The 12,889-nt window shown below is 43.4% G+C and overlaps 1 protein-coding gene across 1 annotated transcript; it reads left to right on the plus strand.

Moving 5' to 3' along the window:
- Positions 1 to 8,271: 8,271 nt before the first annotated feature.
- LOC311064780 (N-alpha-acetyltransferase 50-like) lies at positions 8,272 to 8,748 on the plus strand (the record flags this gene model as incomplete). The annotated part of the gene is made up of 1 exon (XM_084084720.1): positions 8,272 to 8,748. The coding sequence occupies one exon, from the start codon at positions 8,272 to 8,274 to the stop codon at positions 8,746 to 8,748; it is 477 nt and encodes a 158-aa protein (XP_083940846.1).
- Between the last annotated feature and the right edge of the window lie 4,141 nt (positions 8,749 to 12,889).

Raw genomic sequence — 12,889 nt, forward strand, 5'->3', positions numbered from 1 at the left:
TTAACTTAAGTAACTAAGTACATATACAACTGTACTGTACTTATGTAACTTTGAAATATTGAGGTATTTTTTACTTTACTGGAGTATTTCAAATTTGCAGTACTTTTACTTCTACTCCACTACATCTCAGAGGCAAATATTATACTTTTACTTCATTACAATTATTAGAACACTTTAGTTACTAGTTACTTTGTAGATTTTGATTATTATTACAAAACACAATAACCACTTCAGCATTTTGACCATTTGAAAATAGCCGATCTACAAGCTCACAATGTGACGCATTGTAAGCTTGTAGATCTGCTATTTTCAAAATAATTTTATACATTTGAAAACTTGTGAAATGTGACATTCTGCATAATGACTACTTTCTACTTTTGGTACTTTAAGTACATTTTTATACCAATACTTTTGTACTTTTACTCAAGTCAATTTTTAATTCCGGACTTTTACTTGTAACAGAGTATATCTACATTGCAGTATTGATACTTTTACTTAAGTAAAAAATGTGAGTACTTTTAACACCAACTGGGGACGTACAGAAATGTAGGGTGGTTGATGACCAGTCGTGCTGTGGCATTCTGGACGAAGGAGGGGGGGAAGAAGGGGTTTTGAAGCCTGATTTTATAATGTCGCTATACGACGGTGTCGGCCACCAAAAATACTCTCAGTGCTCAACACAATCGTACAACGGAGCATAAATTAGGCATGAGAGAACATTCAGACCGACAGGAAAGGAGGGAGTTGCAGTAGTCAGGCCAGTACTCAGCCCCTGCTACCGCACCTCAACAATCTAGGTGAGCAATTTTCTCAGAAAGGCATTTTCTATTTTTCTGTTATCGTGTCCGACCTCCGGATGCCGACAGCTCACTATGTTCCCTCCCTCCCTCCCTCCCGTCCATCCCGTCCATCCAACCATCACTACCCATCAGCCCTTGCTCTCTTGTTCTGTGCCATTTAGGAGAGAGCACTTTTCTAGTAAGGAGGCCAGTAAATGACTCGCACCGAGATGACATTTCCATTTGATGTTCTCTGAGAGGGTTAGATTGGTATCTTCTCCCAGCAGCAGAACACTGAGAGACACACACACACACACACACACACACACACACACACACACACACACACACACACACACACACACACACACACACACACACACACACACACACACACACACACACACACACACACACACACACACACACACACAACCTCTCTCTCTCGACCCACACTTTTCCAGCGGTAATCTATTACAGACCTGGGCCCTGGCCTCGCTCCTCCACCTGCTGAACACTGTTAGCCTCTCTCTCTCTCTCTCTCTCTCTCTCTCTCTCTCTCTCTCTCTCTCTCTCTCTCTCTCTCTCCTTGCTATCTCTTCTTCAGTCACTGTCCTGCTCTCTTGTTATCTGAGATTCTCTGTCTGATTGGCAGATAAGTGTGGTTTCAGAGGCTCCTGAAGATCGCATGCCTCCTCATTTCCTGACTGAAATGGTTTCTGGGCCTCCTTGCGGTGTCACTGACCGCATGGTTCAATCCCTGCGCCCTGAGGAGGAGGAGAACTTGTTTTCTGAGGAGGGCAATCTGAGTCAGACACCAGTCCTCATCTACTGATGTCCCTGACTTTTCTCTCTCTCTCTCTCTCTCTCTCTCTCTCTCTCTCATATCTTGGCTGGCATCTCTTCAGTCACTGTCCCAATCCCTAGGCAAACATTCTGCCAAAAATAGCAGATCTACCAGCTCATTACGTGTCGCAATGTGACACACTGTAAGCATGTAGATCTGCTATTTTCATTGAAGCGATTTTGGCGTAGAGGGGGAACAAAGAAGGGGACCAAATGCAGACTCCTAGGGGACCCCAGTCAACAAAGTATATGGTTTAAGTGGTTAACTGACATAATCCACTATCACTACAATGACACTAATGAACACCATTGTGCTGTTATCTGTGTGTGCGTGCGTGTGTGTGCATGTGCGTGTCTAACGTCTTGTCCTTAAAACTGTCTGCCTTTGTCTTCTATTCCCTCCCTGCTTCTCTCTGTCCTTAACTAATCTTCTCTCAGCCCTCCCTCCCTCTCTTTCTCTATTTCTATCTCTTCTCCGTCTCTCTCTCCGTCTCTAACACCCCCCCCCATCCTCTGTCGTTGTCATTGTCCCCTGGGTGCCCTCGCCCCCGGTTCACCCCAAGCTGTGAAAACATGCAGCTTCATCGATACGTCCCGCTAGGAGCATCCTCCATATCATCACGGTCATGCTCAGTGAACGCTCAATAAGACCCCACCCCTCCCTTCCCCCTTTCTGGAAACCCCGCCCCTGAGAGACAGAGAGTTTGAAAAATGACAGTTAAAAGCAAGTCATTGTCCATTTTCTCCATCAGACGAGCTGTCAGCAACCTGTCAACCCCGGGATGACGTGACGAGACAGAATGAAGGACAGAGAGAGAGATGAAAGAGAGATGGCAGAGAAAGAGAAGGAGAGAAATGTGAGGTTAAGAAAGAGGTGCCAGAAAGCGACTGATTAAAAAACAAAGGAGAGAAAAATAGGGTGAGAGACAGGGAAAGAGAGAGTAGAGAGAGTTTTTCTTTTATCAATTATATATCTGTATTTTGTTATTGCCATCTCATAACGCTTTGGCAATATTGCCTTGTTAGATTCATGCAGAGAGAGAGAGAGAGAGAGAGACAGAGAGACAGACAGGGGGCTCCCCCTGCTCATACAGAAAAATAATATAGTGTGAAATATTTGAAAATATTTATTTGAGAGAGACAATTGCATATATAATGTAGAGACCAAAATAAATAAAACATGTATTGTATATGAACTGCAAAATCTTCAATATGTACTGTGTATTTCTATACACTCAATGAATTGCCATTGTGGATTTCGCTGTGTGTTGTACATTTTGAAACAACAATGGCAAATATGTGATCTATAGGTCTCCCAGTAAAGTGCAGCATCAGTACAACGTACGTGTGTGTGTGTGTGTGTGTGTGTGTGTGTGTGTGTGTGCACGTGCGTGTGTGTGTGTGTGTGTGTGTGCGCGTGTGCACGCGTGTGCACGTGTGTGTGCTATAATGACTACTTTGTATTCATAAATATGCACATGTACTTAATGGACCCTAACAGAGGAGCTCATGTCAACCACTTAACCCCTAACGAGTTCAACCTCTCCTTCAGCACACACACAGTCTAGAAAGAAAGAAAGAAAGAAAGAGAGAAAAAGAAACAGAATATTCTGGGTTTGTGTCGCGATGCAACACATTGTGAACTCACTATTAAACTTTTTTTTTTAAATAATAATGATAATAATGAAGGAGCGGTTTTGGACATACAAGGTTTCCGCCCGACATCGACACTTTAATATGACAAACATACTGCAGGTTGACCCTTCAGGTTTATTTGTGAGTCACATTATTTACACGCAGAGGAAACTGTGAAAACGTATTATTACTTGAGATGCTTATATAAAATATACATGCCGATTTATAATGATATCAATTGTTAAACATATAGATGCATATTCTGCGTAATCGTGTGTGCTTCCATGGGACGGCGAGCGAGCTTCGGAGCCGCATAAAGGCAGGAACCTTTGAAAGGAGTCTGTCAGAGAGAAGATGCAGCTTCAAAGGAGACGGAGAGAATGAGACAAAAGAGAAATTGCAGGCAGAATAATAGGAATCCAAACGTTGGTACAGACCAGGATGGAGATATGTACATGTAAGCAGCCTTGGCCTGGGATGAAATGGAACGGATTCAGAGCCGGAGTCTCCTTGGCATCCCTGCTTCTAGCAATTTCAATAAAAGCCTGCAGGCCTTCTTTCATCGGGCTGCTCGGAGGCAACGCAAAGAGAACTTTCATTGAGGATATATGGGACTTCAATCTATAGTATATGGAATTTCAATCTATAGTGTATCGTTGCTGTCGGGTGAAAACCTCATTATGTCCAAAACTGTTACTTTTCAGGATTCTAATTCAAATATATATATGTTCATTATGTGAGAAAGTACAGCTAGTCTAGTGAAAGGATAGCTGGGTGATGTAGAGCTCAGACCCTCATCCTCTGTGGTTGGAAAAGATGCCAGCCAGTGAACCGTAGCCAGCCAGTTATTTGTTTGAGAGAGCGAGTTATCAGAGTACCATCATGATAGGGTGACAGAGGCGAGGAGAGGAGAGGAGAGGATTGAAACAGAAACATGCTGTAATTTGCACTCGTAGACTATAATTGTATTGATGTTTTCACACAGCTGTGTTTTGTGTATTTTTTTTCTTTTAAATTGGGCACTTTAATTCTACTGTACTTCTACCTGTCCTGTCATTTTACTGTTTTCATACACGGGTATGTACAGTACAGTATAGTAGCTGTTACTGTGTCTGTGTGTGTGTGTGTGTGCGTGCGTGCGTGTGTGCATGTGTGCGTGCGTGTGTGTGTGTCTGCAGTAGTAATACGTAACAGTAATAGAAGTTCTGATGAACTATCAAATGGAGAGAGAGAGAGAGAGAGAGAGAGAGAGAGAGAGAGAGAGAGAGAGAGAGAGAGAGAGAGAGAGAGAGAGAGAGAGAGAGAGAGAGAGAGAGAGAGAGAGAGAGAGAGAGAGAGAGGAGAGAGAGAGAGAGAGAGAGAGAGAGAGAGAGAAGAGAGAGAGAGAGAGAGAGAGAGAGAGAGAGAGAGAGAGAGAGAGAGAGAGAGAGAGAGAGAGAGAAGAGAGAGAGAGGGGGGGAGGAGTTGCCTCAGACCAGAGAGTGATGGAGAAAATTCAACCTATTACAAATCTTTTCTTTTCATTCTTGTATTAACACTCTGGGTCTTGTTGTGTACGTTCACACATGCAACCAACTCCATGTTCACACAATAACAGTGTTATAAGTGGCGTACGCTTACGGCACAATGGACCTAAATTAATCAAGTGTGGTGTTTATGTTTTGAGTAGAATCAGACTTCAATAACAATCATGAATAGGCCAAGATGTATCTCAGAGGTTGTGCAATTTTGAATGGCAAAGACCTGAAAATATAAATCTCTCCGGACATCCTGACCGGTTGACAATGACACGGCAGTTCATTATGTCATGACCGTCTGTTGCATACTTTTATTATGAAGCCATTGGTTAGTTCATGCAGGACATGGAAGTCTTGCACGCCCAAAGCTGTAATCAGCTGTCAGTCAGCTGGTGTTGAACATCAGCTTTCTATTCCCATTCACAGCACTGCTGGTCATTACATCACACATTCATACTCCAATCACAACTCACGCATTAGGAAGGGGTTCCTTTAAATATGGCTTCGTATTCACTAGGTCTTTCTTGGCTGCTGACCAATGTATTCTGCTAGCTTTTTATATATATATATATATATATATATATATATATATATATATATATATATATATATTCTTATGTCCTAGTGTTTCCTGTTTTGCCTACTGTTACCTCCCTGTGATTACCCCTTTTCTCCACCTGTGTCCTTTTAGTCTCCCGGGCAATCCCTGTGTTGATTGTCTTTGAGTTTCACCTGTGTCTAGTTAGTCCTGTGTCTATTTAAACCCTCAGTTCCTTAAGTCACTTGCCAGATTTTAAATGTTGTTATGGTGTCCAGTTCTAGTTACGTTCTCCTAGCGTTGTATGTGTTGTTCTGGGCTTATACTATATATGAATGTATTTGTGCAAGATGACCCTGCTATATAAAATGTGTATATTACCCATTTATGTTCAAATAGTTCAATCCAAAAAGTGTTCGGCTGCATTTACGCACGTGCTTTACATTAATGCATTAAATAACATGTTTGAGCGTTATTTTTATCAGATGTCCGAGAAATTGTAATCATGCCGAACATTGGGACCGGCAGTTTAAAATCCTAGAGCGACCTCTGTTCTCAATAATGATAAAATATACGGAATGAAATCCTATTAAAGAAATGGTGACAAAGGACCCACATGTCAAAAAGGCTAGTATGCTCCTTTAAATGCTTCCTCCCCATGCGTCTGCACAGAGAAGGAGAGAGAGAGAGAGAGAGAGAGATGGAGAGAAAGTGCATGGAAGAGAGAGTCAGTGAAGTGGGGTTGCTAGGGAGAAGAAAGCTGTATAGTGCATGAGAAAGAAGGAGAAATGATGCGCGCGCGTGTGTGTGACGTGCGTGCGAGTGTGTGTGTGTGGGCGTGTGTGTGTGCGTGCGTGCGTGCGTGCGTGTGTGTGTGTGGAGAGAGGGAAGGAGGCATGGAGGGAGGGAGATGCAGTGAAAATAAATGAGGTCTGCTTGGTCATGTATAGTATAATGTGAAAGGAGCTAAATCAGCATCCTTCGTCCCCCATGGCGATGGCAGCACACTGCAGCCTGCTTGGAACAGCCATACAGACCACATGGCTGCTGGAACCATCACGTACTGTACATGCTACTATGAACTGTACTGTACTGTAATGTACACACAAGGCAAGTTTATACATAGCAAGTTTAAGCACATAAACCCTAGCGTCCTTATTTTGGGCATATATTTTGCGATAGAACATTTGGCACAGATAGACGAACATTTAGGCAAACACTCTAGCCGTTCTACAAGCTCACGACACATTGTGAGGTTGTAGATCGACAATTTTTGGCAACGAGACTTGGTGTATAGGTAAGATTTCGCCTCATTCACGCCGCCCGATGCACACTCAATTTGCATCTTTGCATTGACTTAGTATGTATGTCACATTGCATGATAAAATACAAACAAATATCTTCGCCTCCAGATCGGTGTGAGCACATCTTTAGTCTTATTGAACTTAGCCCATTAAGACCGGGAAAGAATCTGTGTCTTTTTTAAGATTTCTTTGGCCATTCAAAAATAGCAAGCTCAAGCTCATAGCGCGGCACCGTGTGCCGTGCTATGAGCTTGTAGATCTGCTATTTTTTGAAAAATCTTGAAAATTTTAGCAAATCTTTGAATATATATATATTTTTAAAGCAAACATTTTTTTACTCAAATATTTGCTTCTGGGGGGATTCTACAAAATGTCTTCTAAATCCTAATTAAAACATTTTTTTTTTTGTATAATCAGTGGTTCTCAAACGTTTTCAAAACGTTTGAGAACCACCAAAAAATTATGAATTTTGGCTACGGACTCCATCTCAAAATATTTTGTTCCAATATTTTGTTCCAGGGACCCCCAGAAGTTGAAGCAGGAGTTAAAAATGTGCGCTACAGAAAAAAATATATTCAAAGATTTGCACACATTTTCATGATTTTTCAAAATATAGCAGATACTGTACAAGCTCATAGTGCGGCTATGAGCTTGTAGATCTGCTATTTTTGAATAGCCCAAAGAAATCTTAAAATGACACGGATGCGTTCTCGGTCTGAAAGGGTTAAGTATGGAGATCCGAGACACCAATGTCACAAAACAATGTCAAAGGCATTTACAGGTTTTTATCCACATCAATCAAACCACATGACAATACATTTCACCGTTAAAGTGTCTGAGGACCAGATCACCGGATATTTATATCTCAAAGAGAATTTAAAAAATAAAAGTTGAAGGTGATTGATTGATTGATTGATGTACTTTATTTAGTAAGACATGAGAACAGTACATGGCAGTACATAACAGTACATGGAAGTACAAATTCGCAATACAAGGTCTACTAAACTGGATAGCTCAGTTAAGCACGTAGCTTGCGGGGGGAGATGGACCCTGATTAATTAAAAATGAAGCAGACTCATCTAGATGGAATTAAAGTGCCATTAAACCTCACGGCTGTTACCTTTGGAAAACAGTTTTAAGGTTTTATTGCGAAGTTATGGCTCTTCTGTCACAGTAAATCTTTAGAGGACTTTAATGTTTTAATTTGAACTGTATCCTCTGAGCACATTTCCATTACAAACAGAGACTGAGCCATCTTCATGAATTTGAGTCATTGTATGTCATTAAATAAAGCTAAAATCAGACCTGACCAGCAGTCGGTGTTTCTTTTAAACTGCAGGCCCAAGGTTTTTGGGGCCCCTAAACAAAAGTTATATATGGTTCTATATTGGTGATGTCACTGGAGGGACCAGCCATCCCGAATGTGGAGTTCCTCACACTTTACCGTTACTTTGATAACAGGTATGGCACTATAGATATGCCCAAATATGGTGGTGACTGATGTCATAGTACTGATGGATGTCATAAACTGTCCTCCAAGTACTATGATACCGGGTACTACACGGATAGTGCCCACGGATTACGGGGCATTGTTATTCCTTCAGACGCTAACAGATCTCCGAAACAAAGGAAATAATACTTACTGGTCTGCAATGAAAGGTAGCCGGAGCGAGCTGGGGGATGTTACGCCCCACATCATTAAGCAGCTGAAATGCCTCAACCAGGTCATCTTCCCCGTCAGCTACAACGACAAGTTCTACAAAGATGTCCTGGACGTGGGGGAGCTCGCCAAGCTGGCGTACTTCAACGACATTGCGGTGGGGGCGGTGTGCTGCAAAGTGGACCACTTCCAGAACCAGAAGAGGCTGTACATCATGACACTGGGCTGCCTGGCACCCTACCGCAGACTAGGAATAGGCACGAAGATGCTTAAGCACGTGCTGAACTTCTGTGAGAAGGACGATACTTTTGACAATGTTTACCTTCACGTGCAGACCAGCAATCAGTCGGCCATCGACTTTTACCAGAAGTTTGGCTTTAAGATCATCGAAACGAAAAATAATTACTACAAGAAGATAGAGCCCACAGATGCCCATGGATGCCCATGTGCTGCAGAAAAGCCTGCGTAGCCTGTGTCCGCCACCCGCTGGAGAGCTGCAAAAGGAGGAGTAGAGCAGTGGTTCTCAAACTGTTTTAATTTCAAGGACCCCGAGTTTGGTATGCATTAGGCCAAGGACACCCATAGCTCTGAGAGTGTTCAATGGAGTGTAGTCTCTAGATAGTTCCATCTAGACCTCAGAGCTTACATTCACATGGAGAGGCCGCACACGGTCAAAGTACCTGTCCACTTCCATGGAGTCTATGGATTTGAATGCACCACGGCATCAGCTTGACTGAGCATTTACCCCAATTTGGCCATGTTGGAGGTGCTATGTCCTCCCGGGGGAGCTCCTCTCTGGCAGCTGAGCTATAGAGTACAACAGCAGTAGTACGTTGCCTTCATGTGGCCCATTAGGTCAGGAGCCTATCTCTTGTTTCTGCAGCGTGAGGCGGCTTGATGTGCAAGTACATCCCCCGGGACTTGATTTACAAGCACAACCCCTGGACATGACGCTTGTGTATCGCAGGCCCCAATCCAGCCCTTGATGCTGAGTGCCAAGCAGGGAAGCATTGGGTACCATTTTTATAGTCTTTGTTATGACTCTGGGGATTGAAACCTTACCCACCAATCCCAGGGCGGACACTTGGTACAACGACTAAACTGGAATAGGCACGTCATGCGAAGTCACGTCATGCGAGGTCCCTTCTATGCCCATGTATGGACTAAAGGGGGACGAAAGATGGACAGACTTTCATGCCCATGTATGGACGAAATAGGGACAAAGCCTCATGTAGGCCGACCCTCTGGGTCTGGCAAAAAGGGGGGGGGGGGGGACCAAGTCAAATGGACATTGGCATGCCTCTCACATTCCACTTCTAAGTCCATTGTCAGTATACTTGCAATACCCATTATCATTACCATTGTACTTGGCTTTTCTATGACATCAGTAGTATGACGTTGTAATGATGAATCAGGGATCACCTTAAATGGGCATAATAAAAGGGACACACACACAGACGGATACAAAGATCTCCATTTATAGACTTCAAACTAAGTGTATGACCGCCAAAACCCTCAATAAACTCCAATATGTACAGAACTCAGCCGCACGCCTGCTCACCCACACCCACTCCAGAGACCACATCACACCAGTCCTCCGTGACCTCCACTGGCTCCCGGTCAAACACAGAATCAATTTCAAAATCCTCATCACCACCTACAAAGCCCTCAACCACCAGGCACCCCAATACATTTCCGACCTCCTCCACAACCATGTCCCCACCCGCTCCCTCAGATCCAGCGATGCCAACCTCCTCACATTCCCCACTAAAAAAACGAAACGCACCTGGGGTGATAGGGCATTCTCCGTAGCAGCACCCACCCTCTGGAACCCACTCCCACCTCACATCAAAGCCGCCCCCACCCTTGCCGTGTTCAAAACCTCCCTCAAAACCACCTCTTCAGAACTGCTTTCCCCACCTAACTGATCTCCTACCACCCTAGTCTCAACTTTTGTTTTATTCCCTGGCCCTCTGTAGCCTTGTTAAACTTTTTATCTTTTTATTCTCTGTATTTTCCTATTAAAGTTGTTTTGTTTTGCTTGTGTCCCACTTAGTTTAGTTTTGTAAAGTGACTTTGAGTACTCAGAAAAGCGCTATATAAATCCCAGGTATTATTATTATTAAGTCAGAGAGACAGACACACACAGGTTCTGGACACCTGGTGGTCCGTCTGATTTCCCACTCGGCACAACACACCATTAGGTTCTTGGCGATACACCCGCCAAGCTTGATTGGTCTGACTGTCCTCGAGTTCTGCAGGGAACACACACACACACACACACACACACACACACACACACACACACACACACACACACACACACACACACACACACACACACACACACACACACACACACACACACACACACACACACACACACACACACACACACACAGACGGACACACACACAGACGGACAGACAGAGGTGCCGTGCATTTATAGATACTAGAGGTTTGGGCCTCTACGCGGCCCTCACACCTAATTCGCACTGCAGATCCGACCAATAATGTCTGAGTAATAGTGTCGGGGCCTTTGTCAGAGTACACGTTGTCCCTTTTATGCCCATATTATGGCCATATTATGGAGATGCCTGATGTCATTAATATGTACCCATACCCTGGATATTGGCATGCCCATATATGGACATATCGGTTGGATTGGCGGTTCTGGACAACCGCATACAGGACTCAGCGGCGGGGCACCGCAGTCCCTTGAGTCCCTTGGGGATGCACGTGCCGAGTTTGAAGTTGGTTGGCCCCATATATGCACATGACCATATGTGGGCAGCGGTCGGATCTGTGGCTCTGGACAACTGGATCTCCATATATGCCCATATATTGGCATATTGTGATTGTGTATGGTTATGTCTGACTCAGAGTGACGTGGCCGTGGTCCGCCAGCCACCCTCCCAGTAGCCAGTCTTAATATAGGATTTATATACAGTACATGCACTTTGACCACTCCTGGTCATCTTACCAACACAGTAAACAGGGATCATCAGCACAACCATAGTGGTTTGGACTACACTGCTGACATTGTGCAGAATAATATCCTTAGGGTTCGATTTGTTGGGAATTCATGCCTCTGCTTTTATGTTTTCACTTCTATGTGTGTGTTCTTTTTTTATATATATTAATTAAAATGATAGATGTTTAGAAGTAATCACCAGAAACTTTAACATGTCAACATCTTGGTCTGATCAAGATAGTCATCTCTGAAACTTGGCTTAAAGGAATTTCTCATTCAGTTGAACACAGACGGTTATAATATTTAAAAAAAGGTTTGATAGAGCAGAAAAGGATGTGTTGCGATATATGTAAACTCATGCTTTTCTGTCAACATCCTAAAATCTGTCTATTTCTATTGCACTGAAAGTGGTTCTTGGGCATACACACTTTCTCTAAAGTGTGTAAGCCTCCACAAGCCTCCATCAGCAATGGTTGATTAAAATGGGTAAGCTACTCACCCCATTTGTAAGACAGACTTTGACTAACTTATATAAATGCTTAATGCCTTAACCTTAACTTAACACAACTAATATCTGAGCCAACAAGACCGGACATACATAAAACATTAAATAATAATAATAATTTAACTGTATACTGTATACTTTGTTGATATGGGTCCCCGAGGGCCTGTACTTGGCTCTCGTGCAAAATCTCTGCCGAAAATAGCTGATCTACAAGCTCACAATTTGTGAGCTACATTTTTGTAGCCAGTTGTTAAATTGTGATGTTATCAAATACCATACATATCAGACAGTCAACATTTCCCAAAAGGAAATTTATGTATTTAATTCAGGCCATAAAATGACCAGATGGATGGATGTCAAAAGCATTTCTTTCCAGGAAAACAGCCGTTCTGTAAGACAGAGAAATAAGACATCTGAAGTTAGACATGTGAACATGGAAAATGTAATATTTTCCTTTCCAATCCACCATCCTTTTAAAATAAATTAGTAATAATACACATAGGAATCCATTCCGATGTGAGCGAGCAGGGAATTCCCGAGCGTTGCGCGGTCCGTCCGCTAATGGTGCCCCCCGCCCACAACCCCCCGCTGCCCCGAGCCCCCCGGCCCCCACGTCTCACGACTCTTTTGAGCGTTTCAGTATGTTACATAAGAAACGTCAAACGACTCGTGGGCTGACGTGAAAAAAAAAATGAAAAAACATAATTTCCTGCTCCTTTTGATGAAATCCGTTGCCTAAAGTCAGGTGATGAAACACTGGAAATCCGTTTCCACCACGCTGCGTCTATAGCGGCGTAATTCCCTCGCCGTCACCAAAGTCTGACAGAGCGGAGGACTTTAAACGCAAACTATGCAAATGCAGGAGCTGCCAATCAATCGCCTACGTTTCCATAGTGGGTTTCCCCCGCGAGGCGAGGAAGAGGGCTACTGGGACATTTCATCTGTTGATTATACCAGAGTCACATGTCATCATTAAGGGAAATCAACGTGACGCAGATGACACGAACCTACAGGGAGACAGAGGGGATGACAGAGTGAGAAGAAAGACAGACATGCGTGTGTGTGTGTGCGTGAGTGCGTGTGAGAAAAGAACAGGAGAGTATGTGTCTATTCAAATATAATGTAGTTCAA

The sequence above is a fragment of the Gymnoscopelus microlampas genome (genome assembly GCF_963454915.1).
Source record: "Gymnoscopelus microlampas genome assembly, chromosome: 17".
In the NCBI taxonomy this organism is placed as follows: Eukaryota; Metazoa; Chordata; class Actinopteri; order Myctophiformes; family Myctophidae; genus Gymnoscopelus; species Gymnoscopelus microlampas.